The sequence below is a fragment of the Zeus faber genome (assembly GCF_960531495.2).
Source record: "Zeus faber genome assembly, chromosome: 1".
NCBI classification, from domain to species: domain Eukaryota; kingdom Metazoa; phylum Chordata; class Actinopteri; order Zeiformes; family Zeidae; genus Zeus; species Zeus faber.
In genome coordinates this window covers 47,488,185-47,508,184 of record NC_137193.1, presented here as the reverse complement: position 1 = coordinate 47,508,184, position 20,000 = coordinate 47,488,185, and the positions used below count along the sequence as shown (strand labels likewise).

Genomic DNA, 20,000 nt, shown 5'->3' with positions numbered 1-20,000 from the left:
CAAAATTGCTATTTATTTTTCTTTGACTCGTCATTTGATATGAGACCCATATTTCACTGAAGCACCACTCGTTGCCCCTGCAGAACCCGAGAAAGTTTGAAGTTTTTTGGCCGTGTTGCCTCTGAAGAATTTGGCGTTTGAACACTGTCGGGGAGGGGATCCGATGCAGCGCTCGTTGTTGTGGTTCTGCTGTGGGTGGGCCGAGGAGGTGTCCGGCAGCAAGACCCACTGTGACCTGGAGAGGATCCAGTCTCCTTGGCCTCGGATCGCAGTGTCCCGGTCAGTTCAGTCGAGCAGATTGAGCTCCCGGTCGCTCCACACAGTACCGGTTTGACCCCCATTCAGGGAAGAACAGAGGAGAGAAGATCTATGGCCGCTGGCGCTGCCACAGGCCCCTTTGTTCTGCTGGGGTTTGGGGGTGGGGGGTGAAGGGGGGGGGGGGGTGTTTGGGATCGGAGGGGCGTATCAACTGGGTCTCAGGCCAGGCTGCTGTCATCACGGATACACATACACACACACACACACACACACACAACCTACTAAATTACACCAACAATTCATGTATATGCAACAACAACAGTGTGTGTATGTCCACAGTCTCTTTTTTGATACACACACAATTATCAGTGTCATCATTTATGAACCTCCTGTGATGTCCTATCTCCTCAGTTACAATATCTCTTCTTCTTAAGGCTTCATAGTTTGGGAAATGAACCAGCGCTGGGAGACGCTGCTCAGCCCGTAGTGATGGCTTTCTTAAAAAAAAAAAACACACACACACACCGTTTACATACACCGCATACAACCGGCAAACTAAATAGAGAATTATTCTCCAGTGACTTGTGCTTTATATGATTCGATTTGATTTGTCTGTTTTTACATTTTTACCTTGAAAATAGAATTTGTTTGTTTATGCCTAAGTGCCAACTGAGTCTGACAATTTCAGAATACTAATTATAATCTGTTAATTTATCATATGTGTTCATTTTTCCTGCTAATCCACTTGCTCATTTATTTTTTTCTCATCAGAATTGTCCTTATGTAGCCAAACAACTACAGTTTTCTATTTTACGAAACCAATTCCAACTGCCAATTCATCATCTTCCACATTTTATAGAATAGCAAACTGTGCTTTCCTGTCCATTTAGCAAAAATCCAGATTACCCATCCTTTCATGTGTTGCGTGTTATTAGTGATAAGAAAGCTTCATAACCTGTAGCTTTGTTTCCCGCTACTCCAGAGATGAAAGATTTGCCGGCAGCCATTGTTTCGTTTTCCATCCAGGCAGACAAAACAAGTGCATGGGACATGCGACCACCCCAAACACAGATGGGTCGCATGGCCCGGGTGGGTGTGTCCAGTCACACCTCCTGCAGGTGTCCACACCTGCAGGAGGTGTGACTGGAGACTGTATCTGATGTTATCGGATGTTATCTCAAAGAAGCTCTGAAAGGGGAGGAAGATGCTAATCTGTAACGATCCCTGGTGATGGAACTCAACCGAGGAGCCTCTCTGTGTTATCGCTGTTTCTTATTTCTATTAATGGCGCTTCTAGTTCGAACCTGCTCTGCCCAATCTGTATGTGGGACAGGTGTGTGTGTGTGTGTGTGTGGAAGACTGTGAGCAGGTGGATCCGTTTTCCACTTGTGGAGTGTTTAGTGTGTTTGTGTGTACAATGTGTGTGTGTGTGTGTGTGTGTGTGTGTGTGTGTGTGTGTGTGTGTGTGTGTGTGTGCGTGCGTGCGTGCGTGCGTGCGTGCGTGCGTGTGTGCGTGCGTGCGTGTGTGTGCTCTTATTGTTGTAACAAGGGAGGCACCAGTACAAATACTGGTACCTCATACCAATAATAGGCTTTAACACGGTGGACAGGATATCCCCCCAAATACTCAAATCAGGAGAACCATTCAGGAGGAGAAGTATATCAGGTGTCGCATGACATTGATGTTGTGCTTTTATGAAACACAGAAGTGTGTTCGATGTTTCTCTAATGGAGGACAGTAATTGTATCATTAAGTTATAAGCAGTGATGGAAAGTAACAAAGTTCAACTGTGTAATTACATTTTTAAGTATCTGTACTTACTTAAGTATATTCAGTTTCAAAGACTTTTGACATTTACTCCACTACGTATCAAAGCAAATATCTATACTGCAGTTCAAATTACTTAAATTTATCTTAATCTGGATTTATATTTATATATATTTAGTTTTGAAAATATGGAATTATATCCGTGTACATTTTTTAAATCAGGATTCATATTTAAGTCAAAATTTGCAGAATAATAGCTACAGTAGTACTTTATGCCATATTATACTGTAGACTGAATATGACAGGTACCTTTACTTTTAATACTTTAAATACATTTAAAAGCTAGTACGTGTCTACTTTAACTTAAGTAGAGACGTCAACATTGTACTTTCAATTTTGTCATGTTGTGTGTGGGTATTTGGAAGTAAAGGCTGCTTCCACCACTGGTTCCAAGTCGTTATGTTGTAACGCCCCAAAACTGAAGGTCTGAATCTTTACTGTTGACTACAGGTAGTGGATTTAGTCAATACCCGGTGTTGGACGATATTAAAATTTTGAGATTCAAATGGGCTGTAATACAGTTTACATCCCATTATTTTAACTCTGAATCTCCGCTTTGCATCGGCCATTTGACAGTGTTTGCCCTGGACTGTTAGAAAGCCAAATAAATGATGCAAGCAACAGAAACAGCCGCTCATTTTCTCACGGCTGAAAACTAATTGAGTGACACAGCAAGAGGAGAAAGAAAGAAAGTGAGAGCCACCATGAGGAGAGAAAAAACGAGAGAGAGAAAGAAGGAGAACAGTGTGTGAGAGACAGAGAGAGAGAGAGAAATGTATGTTAATCAGTGGACTGCATAATAGTGATCTGTATTGGGAGAGCTAATCTAATTAGTGTCTAATGAGGGGCTTTGATTTGCCTATTAGCCTATTCACGTCACCTCTTCAACACACACACACACGCACGCACGCACGCAAGCACACACACACACACACACACACACACACACACACCACACATGTGTTTGAAACAGTCCAGATAGCAAATATTTTAAAAACAATCCAATCCTTTTTTTTTTGTGTTTACAGGGCATCATGTCCATCCTGGTGTGGGCCTAGTCCTAATAATAGTAAAAGAGAGTGATGGAGGACATGTCCCTGTCAAGTACGCTGCTTGTTTCGTTCCATAAGGAAACGGAGTAAAATAAAATAACCTACATCTTAAAAAAAACATACACACTGTTTGAGCACACCGATCATGGTGCCCCATTGCTAGTGTGCCGTGGGCACTGCCGGCCACTGCCAGCGTTCTATTAACGTAATACCTGAAAGAGGCGGGACACAAAATCCAGGTGTCCCCTCTACTCCGCCGTCCTTGACCTAGACCCTGTGTCCATTGTAGCTGAAGACAACAAAATGTTTCCATAACATATTATATTGTGTATATATTACCAATATAATAGTTCCTAATATAATAGTAATAATACCTTTAAGGTCACATCTAATTTTTTTTTCTTTTGTTTTGGAGCTATTTAATGTGTTTCATTCTGCTGCAATACATTAATTCCACAGTCACCTCCAAATGTATTTTTCTTTTTTTTTTTTTTTTTACAAATAACTGATGTTAGGACTAAAAGTTCAATATTTCAAGCACTTGGTTCTTGGCAAAAAGTGACGTGTGATTCTTCAAGCTGGCAGGTCCGCTCTTCATGCAATAAAAAACATTCCTTCACACTCACTTTGCCTCTTCAGAACTGAGTGACGAAATACTTACTACTGATAGAAGGCCAATTTGGTGAGTCAGCCATCGATAGCTAGCTATCGACAATGTTCACCTTCACTCTCCATTGCAGCACCATGCTGTTAGCCACTTGTATAATGTTGGGGAGAATCATATATCACCCTTCACTGGATGTCGTGGTTTTTCTAATATGTAGGGCGGCAGTGGGCTCAGGAGGTAGAGGGTCGTCCCCAGGATTGAACTATCGAACTAGCGAGTGTCCTTGAGCAAGACATTCCTTCCCGCACAGCTCCTGATGGTTAACATTGCACCGTACCTAAAGCATCCTCCATTATCTGAGGACAGTAGCTCAGATGGTAGAGCGGGTCATCTAGTATTAGAAGGTTGCCAGTTCAGTCCTCAGCTCCACCAGGTAGCATGGTGAACTGTCCTTGAGCAAGACACTCAACCCCTCAATGTGGTAGCCCAATGCTTCTAGATACGTCAGATAATTGCAGAGAAGTAATTTCCCCCGGAGGCATTAATAAAGTATAAAAAAATGTACATGCAATTACCAAATTTGCTGTTTGGAGAAAAATTGACAGGCAACAGAGGGCTGGGATGTGGCCTCTAAGTGTAAACAACAGCGTATGTTGAGCTTTGACAGGGTCCACATTCTCCATTTTCAACCTAAAGCCTTCAAACAGATATGGCACCGATTTTCCTAAGACGCCGCTTCTAAGTAGCGTGCTCTGATGTCAATACCCAAGGGCAGTCGTGACTTTCCTTCAAACTCCCACTCCCTCCGCTCTGGCCCTCCTGATCTGTGAGTCGCTATCAGAGATCATTGAGCCGCGCATCTCAATGAGGCCCGGATTGATTGACTACAGCGGAGCGGAGGCAGGCTTCGATCCCGGCTCTCAGCTGCCGAGTGGGGGGAACACGGCCCGAGGGCCACGGACACTCGGTCCACTCTCTATCACGGAGATGATTGGACTGAGACATGCTGCACGGCGTCCACACCTGATGGAACAATTGCCACGAGTAATGGAGAAAATTACGAGAGTGAGCGAGTGAGAGAAAGAGAGGCGGAGAGAGAGAGAGAGAGAGAGAGAGAGAGAGAGAGAGGGGTATAGATGTATAAAGTGAGAAAAGCAAGAGACAAGCTGGAGATGAAGGAATGAAGAACGTGATTGAGAGAGGACTGAGACAAAGGGTGAGGAAAAGAGAGGCGAGTGAGAGAGATGGAGACGAGAGAGAGAGAGAGAGAGAGAGAGAGAGAAAAGGACAGAGAGAGAAACCGGGGTCGGTGCACTGATTGACCTGTGGTCGGGGGGGGGGGGGTGATGTCCATTGATCCATCGGAGGCAGAAGAAAAGGGCTTTGGCCTGCGGCACTTCCCAATGTGTCAATTTGAGGTTAGGAATCCTGTCCGTTCCCACCAGGAGATTTTTTATCATCCCGCTCCCCATGACTTGCAGCTGCCATCTTTTCCACGGCATACGGGGGCTCCACGGAGTGCACAGAGCACCGGGAGGCCAAAGGCCGATCAATGCGGTACACGGGGTTGATACAGATCTTATTAGTCAATGAATGATCATTAGAGGCCTAACGAGACATTGATTTTTGTGCAGGGGCCAAAGGTTGTGGTTGTTGTGGTGAGTGTCTTTAATACATTAAACACAATTGATTACAGAGTGAGACGGACATTTGTAATGGATGTGGAATCTCAGTGGGCGGAGAGAGAGAGTGCTGAGGACAAGCTCCGATGCGGTTAGGATTGCACTCAGAGCCCCAGCAGCACATTTGTCTTTTATGTATTACCTCTGTAGCAATTCTGCACAATGAATAAAAAGCAGAAAAATCACCCCGACTAGCAGTCTTTGAAAGCTAAGGAAATGACTCTGCTCATAGCAGATGTGTTACTACAGGGCCTATTATGTTGCTCATTAAATACCCAACCTCTCAATAGGCCATTATTTCCCCAATAAAAAACAAACGGCGGCCTGCATACTTTCCCCGCTCCCCCCGCCTCTTCAGAGGTTACTTCTACCTCACAGACGGCAAAAAAGCCTGACTAATATCCTGCATCTGATGCTCTTAAATGGGAAGCAGGCTGCGGGATAGGGTGGGGTACAGGTGTGGCAGGAGCCAGGGGCTTTTATAGCTCTCCGTCTCCTCTGAAAGTGTGCCAAGGACCTGCCCACACAAACCCACCTCGGCAGCGCTGGCCACCGAGCATTAACTCTCACCCCCACCCCCTCCCTCGCCAGCTTCCCCCACACACACCCGTTATATAGAGTCTGTGCTTGTTATGGCTTTATAGAGGCTTTTCTGATGTGCTTAGGGAATTGTTTGATGATTGGGCTAATGATGCCGGTTATGGTGACTCGTCTCAGCAGTTTGTCGGCTGAAAGAAGAAAGAAGAAAAGAAACAGAGGAAGAGATCAAGTCAACACACAAAACAACCTCGCCGTTTTCCCCCGCACCACTCCCCTCGTACGGCTCCCTGCCATTCAAAGCCATCTGAGCCAGGCACTGTCAATCAGGATTATACCACGTCCTCAGGTTTTGTCACCGGGGGGACATTCGTCACCATGTCCTCCCTGCAGAACAGACTTTTCATGCCCCAGCATAATGTCAGCGGGTGACATCCAGGGCTGATGTGATGCGGCATTCACTAAAGGTCACACGAAGCATCACCACACCGTCTGCATCCACAGAGCTGGCAGCCATCATATGGGCACTGGCATCTGCCATTACCCAGGGACCCTGGGCAAGGGGGCGTGGGGGCGTCCTCATCGCTTTGAGGATTTTGTCAGCGGGAGGCTGATCTCTCTGTTTCCCAGTGGCCAGCTGAACCGTGGATTGAACGCTGTGCACATCTTGATGCGGAACAACAGAAACGGCCGTTGACCATCAATCACACGGGGGGGGAAAGGAAGACGGAGATATCTTGTTTTATGTAAAACATGTGAACTTTACTATCTGATGATGCTCTCGGAAAGAGGGACTCGGGCAGACATATTGCGATTTGTTTCGATAGGTTATTCTCCTCAGAGCTAAAACCCATTGGGAGATAAGATAAAGATTGTATTCAGGCATGTTGCTGTATGCTCATCTTTATTATTTCCATCCTGACAGAGAGAATAAAGAAAAAATGATTTTTTTTTCCAAGACAATCCAGAACAATTTTAGGTTCTCTTAAAACAGACATTGTAATTTCATTATGGAGATGGCTGTCATTGCTTTTCAATACAACCAGTAGATGCAGATAAAAACAAATATGTCTCTTTATTCCGCTGCAGACATTGTGTTTCCTTAAACACAGTCGCATCAGTGTGGGAACCGGGTAAAGGGACAGCTGGAAAATGCCAGACCGCCACAATAGAAGATTTTGAACCGGCTCGACTGGCTAAGATAAAAAAAAAAGCTGGCTGCAAACAGACACAAAATACGTGGGAAGCGCATCCATCAGGGGACGGGCCAGTCAATCCCCACTTTCTGCTGGCCAGAGAGAGAGAGACGATCCATCCCGGCCGGTTGTCGTAGCGAGGGAACGGTTAACAAGCCCCACAGGCAGGTTTTACGGCTCCCTGTTGTGTGTCTGAGACCCCCCAGGCTGGAGAGCCGCTGAGGTTGACTGATACTGACAGGGTTTATGTGGGCAGGGGCGAGGGGGGGCACGGAGGGAGGAGGAGGGAGGCACAGGAGGATGGGGGGTGTGAAAGGTGCTCGTGAATCAACAACTGTCACTTAAAGGTACGGTCACATGCGCTGCAAAGCGACAGGCTGCAATGCATTTCAAACGGAGCTCGGCTTCATCTGGCTGAAAGGGGCGGAGCGACGAGCGGAGACGAGCTCACAGCTTCACGACGACAAGGAAAGCTGAGCAGATTTCAACTTTATGCAAATGAGCAGTGCCGGGTGCCGGGCAACGATACCCTCTCACTGGCTCTGATCCTTGGAAAATCCCGCCCGGACCACTGAAAAACATCCCTTAAAACTGTCGATAAAATAAGGAACACATCATTTTATGATTCTCCAATAAGCACAATTCTTTATTTAAGGGACGGATAGCAAGACCAGATACGGCATTTTTTGGGGAGGTCATTGATTTTGCCATGTAAACAGCTACACCATTTTAATTTAAAAAAAGTATGCGCTGCCCCATCTATCTATACCGTACAATGTATTTAAATATGGAAAAGAAGGGAGGTTCGAAATGTTTGGCGCACCCACAACAGCCGGTCCATTTTGAGCCCACACGCCCCCAAACGCCAGGTGCCCAGAACCCCCATCTCCAGTGGTGTGACCATACAGCGATGAGACAAGAGCCGCTCGGATTTACGGCGCAGGCCTGTCACCGGCGGTGTGACCCTAGTATGAGAGAGGGCATAACCAACACACCGAGTCTGTCCTCAAAGAGACACAAACACCGGAACACACACACACAGACACACACACACATGCACACACACACACACACACACACACACACACACACACACACACACACACACAAATAAACACATGCACACACATTCTAAAAGAAAACCAAGACATACACACACACTCAAGGAAGATTGGATGTCGGTGCAAGCCGTGGGAGGGGGCGAGGTGGCGGCCACCGCGGTTTGGTGAGGGCTTATCCAAAAAGTGAACCAATAAAACACCTGAAAATCAAATCCCATTGCTCTTATCGCGGCGCCACTTGGAGACGTTATCTGCTCAGGTAATGCGGTTATAAATTCAATTTCGGCCCAGAGATTTCATTGTTTACCGACGCACGCCATGTTCCGGGCGGCGGAGCGCGGAAAGCCCGGGAACGCTCGATGAGTGTCGGGAAAACTAATTTAGGCTTCCGCAAGGGGATGCAAAAAAGGCGGGATGGGGGGATGGAGGGGGGGGCAGGTGGAGGTAAAAACAAGGCGAGCTGTCACTCTCTCAAGGACACCCAACTCTGCTTTCTATTTTACAGCCCATGTTTTATTTAGAGCCCATTTTGCCACATTTGGTTCCTCATTATTGTGGCTCATAGCTCAATTGATGTCAGGGCGCGGCGTTTAGCAGCGTCACAGAGCCTGCCGGGTCTCCGGTCATTTAGGCTGGAGCTGGCAGCTCGGGTAATAAGGTCCTCCAGCAAGTGCCGACCCTGGATGTGACCTGATGCTGTCACAAATACAACTTTTTTAACCATCACCTGTTTTCTATGTGATACAGTATATTGAAAAAGAAATTATATGATGGTTATGTGAAATAAATAATAAAACCTGCCTTTGTTTTACCTCGACTGTGCAAGGGAGATGGGGAAATTAGGTGCATCGTAGGAACTCGCTCTCACCTTGTGATTGATGGCTTTTAGGAGTAAATCACCTCATCTACTAGGTAAAATCTTGATATAGTGGAGCTCCTCTGGCTCCCAGCTGGCTGGTTATGGCAGTAATCCATCAGCGGGGCCCAATGGGGCGGGTGGCCCTCCTGGGTAATGTTCCTATTGACAGCCTATGATGTCAACACACTGACAGCAGGGAGCCATAGAGGTGTGTGTGTGTGTGTATATGTGTGTGTGTGTGTGTGTGTGTGTGTGTGTGTGTGTGTGTGTGTGTGTGTGTGTGTGTGTGTGTGTGCGTGCATGCGTGTGTGTGTGTTGTTCTCTTTACACTTTCTGTCAGCAACACATACACACTTATTGGGTAGACAGGACACTCAGTTTATGGGCGGCCATGAGGCATCAATACAACTGACCAATCACCACTTGTTATTTTTTTATATCATATTGTATCATATCGTATCTTATCATATCAAGAATCTATCAATCATGCTTTCCAGTGCATGCCTGTCTTGATCTTACTCTTTGGGGGTTTTGGGTGGCGTAAGCATACTGTGTGGGTATTGGTAAGCAGGAAAAAGCGTGTTTTCTAGAACGTTTTCTAGTATCTCTGGGAACAATTTAACACTACAATCAATCAATCAGTGTTCCTAAATATGAAATATTTATATATATAAATATATATGAAATGCAAATGATGAAACGTGTCTTGTCTCAGTGCTCATTTTCGAGCCGGCTTCTCTAAAATGAGCTTGACGGAAACACAAGGTTGCCTCAAAAAATAATTTCGGCCAATCAGACACGTTTTCCAGCATGCAAATACACACTACATTCCCAGACATACACACACACACACATGCACACGCACACGCACACACACACACACACACACACACACACACACACACACACACACACACACACACACACACATACACACACACACGTAAATACATTAAAATACAAATACAAACTCAGACACACATATGCTACATATAGATAGACAGATAGACAGACAGACAGATAGATAGATAGATAGATAGATAGATAGATAGATAGATAGATAGATAGATAGATAGATAGATAGATAGATAGATAGATAGATAGATAGATAGATAGATAGATAGACAGACAGATAGATAGATAGATAGACAGACAGACAGATAGATAGATAGATAGATAGATAGATAGATAGATAGATAGATAGATAGATAGATAGATAGATAGATAGATAGATAGATAGATAGATAGATAGATAGATAGATAGATAGATAGATAGATAGATAGATAGATAGATAGATAGATAGATAGATAGATAGATAGATAGATAGCAATGTCCCAAAAGCTCACATCAAACAATAGGCAATAATAATAACAAACATTACATCTCTTCCCTCTCTCTCTCTCTCTCTCTCTCTCTCCCTCTCTCTCTCTTCCTCTCCCTCTCTCTCTCTCCCTCTCCCTCTCCCTCTCCCTCTCTCTCTATCCCTATCCCTCTCCCTCTGCCTCTGTCTCTCCCTTTCCATCCCCCCTCTCCCTCTCCCTCTCTCTCTTCCTTTCCCTCTCCCTCTCTCTCTCTCTCTCTCTCTCTCCCTATCCCTCTCCCTCTGCCTCTGTCTCTCCCTTTCCATCCCCCCTCTCCCTCTCCCTCTCTCTCTCTTCCTTTCCCTCTCCCTCTCCCTCTCTCTCTCTTCCTTTCCCTCTCCCTCTCTCTCTCTCTCCAGACAAAGTGAAAGCGCTGTATGACTCTCAGACTCCAGCATGTCCAGTGTGCCAGGCGGTGCTGCGACCCGGGGAGCTGCAGGAGCACATGGAGCAGGAATTAGCCAAAGTGGCTCATCTACAAATCAGGTACAAAACATTCTGATATTCCACCATAAAATGTGACATCTCATTTGAAACATTCCGTTGTGTGAATTCCTTCATCCCAAGCGCCTCTTTTCCACCCCAGAGACTGTTTACAGATGTATTTATTCTATAAACAGGCAGAAGCAAATACAATTTAAAATAACAATACATTTTTACATATTTTATTGTATTTTAATAAATGTATACATAAATATATACATAAATTCTTGACATAAAAAATAATAATAAAAGAAGATTTTTAAAAGGTAGGTAAAACCCAAATCCTTCTTCTGTCCATCTTAACACAAAACTCTGCTGTCAATGAGAAGACAAAGTTGGGACACCAGTTGAAATTAAAAATAATAACTTTATCTATTGACAAACAAAATCATGTCCCAAAGCCACAAAGTGAGCTGTGACAGTGACAAAAGTTGGGAAACACTGTTGAAGTTGTTGCTGTTTTTCAACCTTTTTTCTGCCACGGCACATATTTTACAATGAAATATTCCCACGGCACTACACCACAATCCTGTTAACTAAACAAAAAATGTCACAAAACACCACAAGCGCATAGAACTGTGCTTATTATTATTTTGGCCTATGAATGCTTATCATGCTTTGTCATGAGAGCACTCAAACTAGGTCTATGTAATTATAGTTTCAGTTTTATTGTGAAATACTTGATAACAATGCAAGCATCATTACCAGTAATGAGATTCTTAGTTTTAGAGCCAGCTCAACTTTACACAATACGTAAAATAAGGGCATATTAGTGATTCAAATAAAACAGTATTTAAAAACTGAATTTAAAGAGTATTTAAACAGTATCTAAAAACAGTATTTCAAAATCTATAATGCAAAGGAGTAGTGTAGTGTAAGAAACATAAAAGTATTTACCTATAAGAAAGACAAAATAAAATGCAGACAATAATGACACTGAGTCAACTTGATAGTGGACATCTTAAATAGTCATGGGCCACAACAATGCAGTGTCATACTGAATCGTAAGATAGACACAGTGTTGTAAGACAAACACTGCAATAAACTACTAAGAGGTAAGACAAAACAGGTATGCAATGCAATACTTGATACATTAAAGTGACTAGTGGTAGATGATGTAAACAGCAGTTTTCCGTCTTTTTGAAGTAGACAAGTGTGTGGATTTATGGGTTCTAGTCTTTGGCCTTTTGATTTCAAAATGAGGGTCTTTCAACTATCTGCTAATTGTTATTTTACTTTAAATAATTGTTAAATATCACAACAAATGTATGCATTTCAGCCTCTCTCTCTGAGAAATGGCCCCCCATCAGCCATGCCCCCCCCCCATTTAATAAATGGATTTTCCAAATTCCAAAAAACAACACAATAAACTGTTAAAAATCAAAAAATAATCAAAACCAGGGATATAATAATATTTTTTACAAATGTTAAAGAGACTAAACAGTGTATGGATCCTTCTGTAAATCTTTTGAGTCACCCTAGTCGTTCTATTTTTGCCTTGGTCTTTAGTCCTCAGTGAGATAAGTTTGTCCACTCTTTTTCCAGAGTGACTCCAGACTGCCGAGTAATTCAAAAGATTTGCTCGCTATGAGTAGGCCATTAATAGGCCAGTCTGTCAAAGCACCTTCTGATGCACTCACTTGGACACATCATTAGTGTTGTTTTCTGGAGTAATTTGGGTGTTTCGGGTCTCACAACAGACACCCTCGTCCAGGCGACCCGACCGAGGCCGATCAGACCTCGGCCTGTGTCCAAGTGGCGACTACTAACCCCACTGCTCCCCCCTTTTCAGCCAGAGCCATCTGGACGCTTTCTCTGCTGCCTCCATGTTGTTGCTGATTTCTCTTCTTCTGCCGAAGACAATTGTGCCTATGGTTCCATAGGGCTTGTTCAGGGAATGGCCAGCAAATCCCCCACTGCCCACCTCCACCGGCATACACCTAGTCTTCCATCCATTCCCCCGACAACCCTCCACCAGCTGTTGGTATTTCTCCCTCTTCCTTTCGTGAGCCTCCTCCATTCTCTCTTCTCAGGGCACCGTTAGCTCCAGCAGGATCAACTGCCTCGTAGCCTCTGAGACTAGGATGATGTCAGGTCTCAGTGTGGTCAGGATGATGTGTATCGTTAACTGTTTCTCCAAGTCAACAGTCATCACCCAGTCTTGGGCCGTGGAGACCAAACCGGCAGTGCAGGTCCTTTGATGTTTTAGTTGGCTTCTGCCCCTCCTTGACAAGGCAGATGGTCTTGGCTGTGGCAGGGAGGTGTCGGCTATCCTCAATCCCCTTAATGATTGCCTCAGCAATGGACTTGAGGACCCGGTCGTGCCTCTACCGATGACGGCCGTCAGCCAGTGCCTTGGAACACGGGGGCATATTAATAATGAAAATAAGCACTGTATGTGCTTGTGAGGTTTTGTGATGTTTTTAGTTTACAGTAGTTAACAGGATACTGGTATTGTGTCGTGGGAATATTTCATTGTAAAAAGTGTGCTTTGAATCAAACAAAATAAAAAACAACTCAGCACTCAAAACCCTTTTTATTTATTTTTATTTTTTTCTTCATATCTTTTCCTCCATATCTTCGTCTTTTTATCATCCAATATCAACTTTGGGACTCTTGCCGGTGTCTCCCAACTTCAGTTCTCCACCACCTGAAACCTTTTACAAGCTGCACCATTGTTTCCTACATATTTCATAGAGGAAGCGCCCGCCCTCGGCGACACCCCGTGCATGAGAGGACTAATGTCCCCATAACATCCACTTTGAACTGAGAGAAACACACGCATGCAAGCACACACGCATGCACGCACACACACACACACACGCACACACACACACACACACACACACAGACACACACACACACACACACACACACACACACACACGCACACACACACACACACACACACACACACACACACACACACACACACACACACACTAACACGTTTACACATGCACATTACCTGCTGCTTAGCTCAGGAGAATGATTTCTCCAATAAAGACATTACACTCCAAATCTGCTTAACCACCGTGCTGCGGACAGTAATGGTTTCAAATTGAACTCGGCCCCTGAGGATACGGCTCCGCGCGGCGTTAGCACGTCTGCGTGCACACACACTATGTTTTTGACAGACACTGATTGGGAGTAGGATCAACACAAAGACACGTACACACTGAAAGGACGGTCCGGGCATTTTATTTTCATCGCGAAGGGAAAGACGGGCTTTCATCTCTTTCATACACTGGGTTTTATCCGTAAAAAGCCTCATTCCTTCTCTCTGCAGCAGCAGCACCGCGGCGCATCACAGCCACCTCATCGGGAGCCCTAAGGTAAAAAAGGCAGCAAAGTACCTCTGAGTTCACATTGAGGGTAAAAGTCTTGTCACACTGCTTGCTGGATCTCTTTATCTTTGTCCGTTTACCTTTTTTCTTCTCTTTCTCTTTAGTCGCTCTCTCTGTCCCTGCACATAAAACATGAGGGCGGCTCTCCATCCTCCCCTCATCGGCCCCCAGAGGACGCCCACAACGACAGATACCAGGTTTGGAGGAGAAACACTCTGGAGCGATGACAAAATGTCTTTTAGATGTATTTGATTTTATTATTTTGCAATAGAATCATTTGAAATGATGTCTTTTGAATAGTAAATATAAAATCAGAAGTTGAGATATTTTGAAATCTGTAGGTCCGGGAAATAGAATACATCCGGTTTGATAATGTCCTGCTTTCTTGTGTAAGAGAAAGAGAAAGATAAATGAGAGGAATTCTTTGTGAAAGAAAAGTGAAAGGTGTATTTCTTTCCCTATTTTTCCGACAGACATTTCTCCGTGTCCGGGCCAACAGGCATACGAGACTGAATGGTACGTTGATATTCCCAGCCTTTAGGAAAAGTTGCTTTAATATTTAACTGTTTGGTGGTGCCTCCTATTTATTCTCCTGCTTCTGCATTAGTTGGTGGTGAAAAAACCCAAATATTGTTCAATGGGTGGATAGATAGATAGATAGATAGATAGATAGATAGATAGATGGATGGATGGATGGATGGATGGATGGATGGATGGATGGATAGATAGATAGATAGATAGATAGATAGATAGATAGATAGATAGATAGATAGACAGACAGACAGACAGACAGACAGACAGACAGACAGACAGACAGACAGACGGATAGATGGATAGATAGACAGATAGATAGATAGAGCAATACAATAAAAATATGAAAAAGAAAATGGCAATATATGGAAAGGGTAGAAAATATATATACAATATACCTTTTTTAATTTGTATTGACCAAGACAAGTTATGTGCATATTCCCGAAAAGGGGGCAACCAGATTTTGTACAGCAGCTTTCTCCGTTCCCAGCGATTTTAACGTGGATTTTTTTAGATCACGTGACACCCAGACGCAGAGACACCACACCCCCGTCCCCACCTGAAAACTGACCTAGCACCCACACAAGCAGAGGAGCGACTAACCTTTCCACTTTGACTTCTTAATATGTCGACAGTCGATGACCTCTGCTGGTGCAGGTGCTACGTCAAATCCGCCCCCTTACGCCCCCACAGCGCAGGAGCCCACCTAGACTGCGCACACAATGGTAAGACACGCCCAAATGATAAAGATCCCCACCCACCACACACGTGTTGGGAGAATGGAGTTGAGAGACTCCTCTGCCAATGCTGAGTTTTAGCATTTCAGGACTGTTGTGACTGCTTTGTTGGTATGTGGAATACCACACGTAATGGACTTGACACTGGACAGGCTGTAGGAAAAGCTATAGGATGAACAGTCTGACCCATGTGAAAACAAGGTATATTTTTCTGTACTGAAAGCATATTTTTAGTATATAAAGTGTCTCAAAAGTATATTTCCACCCATTTGTGAGTGTATTTTTTGCTTTTATACACACATTTAGAGTGCAGCAACTGCGGCTCTGCTTTAGTATACTTGTTGAAAGTTTCTTCTTTTTGTCATCAATGGCAACCAAAATACATTAAATGTATATTTGTATGTACTTCAAGGCATCTTAAGTACAACTTCTAGCACACTAAGTACAAGTGGGTTCAATTTAAGACCACTTGTGACTAAATAAAAAGTATCTTATACATACTATGTGTACTTTCAGATAACACACTTAAATGTACTTTGTTTTCACTTGGGGGACTTTCTGTATAAGAAGATGCTAATGATCTGAACTTATTGAACTCTCAATATTTATGATTGTCAACCTATATTCTAACACGTTGCTATTGACCATTCTGAAAAGTACTCGGCCTACTGTCCTTCACCAGCATCATCATATCATCCCCACTCAGCCCTACACTGTGTACTTAACCCACGGGGGGTAACGGCCGCTTCACTACTTTGCTGTTATTACTATTCATATTCCGTGGCTCTGAGTCGACTCTTCGCTGTCGAGCTCTGTTAGGCTTTATCGGGCCTCATAACAGGATGAAATAATGAGCTTCTAAATACGTGTCAGTGTGAGAGCTGAGGTGGCGGCGGAGGAGGACGAGGGTGGGGGTCCATCTAATCTCTCCCTGTTGCTTAATCACCACCTCTCTGTTCTTTCTCTCTCTCGCTCTCTCTCTCTCTCCCTCCCTCTCTCTCTCTCTCTCGCTCTCTCTGTTTGATAAGGTCTTCTCATCTGTGACCGTCTCTTTAACCCTCATTATGTTTGGTGGGAAGGCGGCGATCAGGTCATGGCTAGCGGCTCTCTTCCCTCTGGGGGGCCACTGTCATCACGCAGGGGAATTAGACGGCCCTAAAACTTAATGTCCCCTCATGCAATCTGCAGTCAGTCGGGCCACAGTGGAGGTGCAGTTGGTGTTCTGCTGTGTTAATTTTTATATTGCCCGGCTCTTTTGGGAGGACGAGTGGAGTGGTCTGGAGCGAGTGCAGCCGGGGCGCTGCCAGTGGATTTATTGTGCGACATAGAAGGGGGAGGACACAAAAACCTCCACGTGTTATTAAACGGTTTATTGGGACGCCAGAGACCACGACAGAACAGTTTTGGTTGCCAAATATAGTTGCCATGACTTTGAAAATGGAATGCGCCTCTCGAGTTTCCATTGTCATTACCGTGTTATTTGAGTCTTTTCTGTCTTGACCTTGTTATTCCCCATCTGTTCGCAGTCAGGATTACCAAACTGAAGAGGAGAAAACCAGAGGAGAGTCAGGTGTGTTTCATGTCACGGGTCGTTTTAACGTTCCAATGAGTGTTGAATAAGAAAACCCACAGTGGGAGGAAATCTACCCGCAACAAGTCACTTTGTGTAGGAAATTAACTAGAGACACTCCTCCCACATTCACTGTTCCATTCCCAACCTTCTACATCAGTCCCCCAAACAGCAACCGGTAACTCTGCCTCCCTGCTGCCTTGATAGGCAGTGCTGGAAAGTAACAAAGTACTGAAGTACATCTTTCAAGTATCTGTACTTACAGTATTCTTTCGGTTTTTACTCCATTAAGTTTCAAAGCAAATATCTATACTTATCTCTATACCTATCATTTATATCTCTCCTTTTTGTTAATTTTATATTTAATTTTTTTAATATTATATTTAAAATGTTCTATATATATTTAGTTTTGAATATATGGATTTATATCCATGCACATTCTTTAAATCAGGATTTATATTTAATCCATGATATGCAGAATAAAAGCTACAGTCATACTTTATGCCATATTATACTCTAGACTGAATATGACAAGTACCTTTACTTTTAATACTTTAAGTACATTTAAACGCTACTGCTTTTACTGAAGTAGAAACATCAACATTGTACTTTCACTTTTTGTCATTTTGTGTATGTGTGTATTTGTAATAACTTACAGTAAGTAAAAGCTCTGAGTCCTTCCTCCACCACCACTGAGAGCTGAACTTATCTTCTTCCCAGACATTATTTTTACATTTTCCAGTCCATAGCCAGCGTATTTTTACCCTCAGATTTAAGTTGAACAGAACAATGTGGGGTTTAATGACGTTCCAAAGCGGCGCTGACGTTCACGTTCCATCAGTGTCACTGTCAGGTCAGTGTGTATCCACATGGAAACACCACAGGTCCCTTCGGTTCCCAGCCACAGATCCATGGCCACGGGCTACAGAAGACATATGGACATATTCATTGAGACACTAAAGTGTTTTTTTTTCTGCTTTTGTGTGTGTGTGTGTGTGTGTGTTTGTATGTGTGTGTGTGTGTGTGTGTGTGTGTGTGTGTGTGTGTCCTGTGTGACAGGACGGTCCTGTGGATCTGGTGCCGCTGGAGGATGAGTGGAACGACAGAAGGATACAGATGACATCTATACTCGGGGGCTTTAAAGGTACGATTATTATGAGCGTTGTGTGTGTTTTTTGTATGTATTTCTGTGTGTGTGTGTTGGGGGTGGAGTGTGTGTTGTAACACAGTGATGCTATGATGTGCATGATCCTGCTCGGCGGAGGGGAGACAATGTGACTGAGTGACAGTTGCGGAATCACTGAACTTTTCAATGCCGATTACGCGGACGCCTGACAGGTCGGAGGAGAAGGAGAAGCAACGGGTTCATTTTTAAGAGGAAAAGATCCGACCTGCGGAGCTGTTAGAGACACAATGACAAGTGATAAAAAAAAAAAAAAAAAACACCCCGTCCCAATTTTTTTTAGTGGCTTAAAGGGTTCTCAACCTTTTTTTTTTTTTTTTAGGTCCCAAAATTATAATATTCGGGAAAAAAACAGCCATTAGAGAGTGTGACAAATTCTCTTTTTTTTTATCTTTTTGTTCTTATTTTGGAGCCAGTGACACTAATTTTATGTTTTAAAATTCACATTTAGGCCTATAAGCAACAGATTGAGGCTAAATAAGAATCTTTCTGGCTACTTTTAAAATTGAAATTACTGGTCAATATGCGGATATTTCACATTGAATATTAGGAAAGTTTCATGTTATTTTCACGATGTGATGTATCACATTGGCTATTTGTATTCACAGAGAACGGATGGCGCTCCAATGGGCTTATATGGATATCAATCAAAGATCAATTTATCAGTCTTTTCCATGACCCATGGTGCACATGAAGTGACCCGACTTGGGGATGTGACCCCAAGGTTGAGAGTCGCTGTAAAGTATATATAAAAATGTTTAGGTGCAGTGCTGGTGAGCACCACGTCGAAGGAGTGTCGGGACAGCGATGCGGACCTGGACGTGGACGGAGACGACACCCTGGAGTACGGCCGAGCGCAGTATCCTTCAAATGCAAGAGTTTACGTTTCTGGATAATATCACATTTTCCCAAAAGAGGAAACACTGTGACTAATATGATGCTTATAGCTGGACTCACCTTTTCACTTTTTACTTCATTTAAATGTTTTTTTTTTCTGTGTAAATTGTATGCATTGGATATTACAAAGGTCCTTATGGGCAGTGACACGACGTACCTCCCTGAGAGTCTCTGGGTTGAATAAAAGTTAAATAAAAATAAAAAAGTTCAATTCACATTCAGCATTTTTCTTTCGTTAGGGAGGCAGACAGAGCAATGTGGGACAGAACTGTAAAAGTTTATTTTAGTTTGGTTTACATGTCAAGAGACAAAATGCAGTGAACAACCACTAGACCAATAAATCACAACCCTTTGAACGATGGAGAATTTATTTTAAATTCTAAAATTCTAACAAATTGTTCGGACCTGCAGATGGAACCTTTCTGCAAATATTGACAAAAGAAAGCTCAGTTTCTTCAGTTTTTGTTTATGTTATTCCTTATCCCCTCGAAAAGTAATTATACAAATTCATTATTGAATTGTTCATTCAAAATAGAGACTGGTTACAATTATTTAGAGATGATTTCCTTAACATTATGTTCAGATACACAGAGACCGACGTCATCCCCTGTTCTGGAGAAGGCTCCAAAGAGACCACGCTCAAGTATGTGTCACACCTCATGTCATAAGTTCCTTTTATTTTTTATATTTATAATTTGTTTTAACCTTTAACACACATTGGAACAGTATTAAATATGCTTCTTTTTTTTACAATTCTTATAATGGTATTCTTGGTTATTAGATATTTGTGTTAAACATTCACCTTTTAAA

The 20,000-nt window shown here is 43.4% G+C and overlaps 1 protein-coding gene across 1 annotated transcript in view; it reads left to right on the top strand.

The window, feature by feature from the left end:
- rnf220b (ring finger protein 220b) overlaps positions 1-20,000 on the top strand; it is a gene marked incomplete at both ends in the record, with an annotated part of 31,841 nt that overhangs the window by 8,891 nt on the left and 2,950 nt on the right. Inside the window, 12 exons of the mRNA XM_079996906.1 lie at positions 10,802-10,928; positions 12,471-12,489; positions 12,959-13,117; positions 13,160-13,275; positions 14,215-14,260; positions 14,377-14,469; positions 14,746-14,788; positions 15,439-15,528; positions 17,067-17,110; positions 18,170-18,254; positions 19,056-19,152; positions 19,774-19,833. Coding sequence (XP_079853032.1) covers positions 10,802-10,928; positions 12,471-12,489; positions 12,959-13,117; positions 13,160-13,275; positions 14,215-14,260; positions 14,377-14,469; positions 14,746-14,788; positions 15,439-15,528; positions 17,067-17,110; positions 18,170-18,254; positions 19,056-19,152; positions 19,774-19,833 — 979 coding nt within the window. The remainder of the gene's footprint in view (positions 1-10,801; positions 10,929-12,470; positions 12,490-12,958; positions 13,118-13,159; positions 13,276-14,214; positions 14,261-14,376; positions 14,470-14,745; positions 14,789-15,438; positions 15,529-17,066; positions 17,111-18,169; positions 18,255-19,055; positions 19,153-19,773; positions 19,834-20,000) is intronic.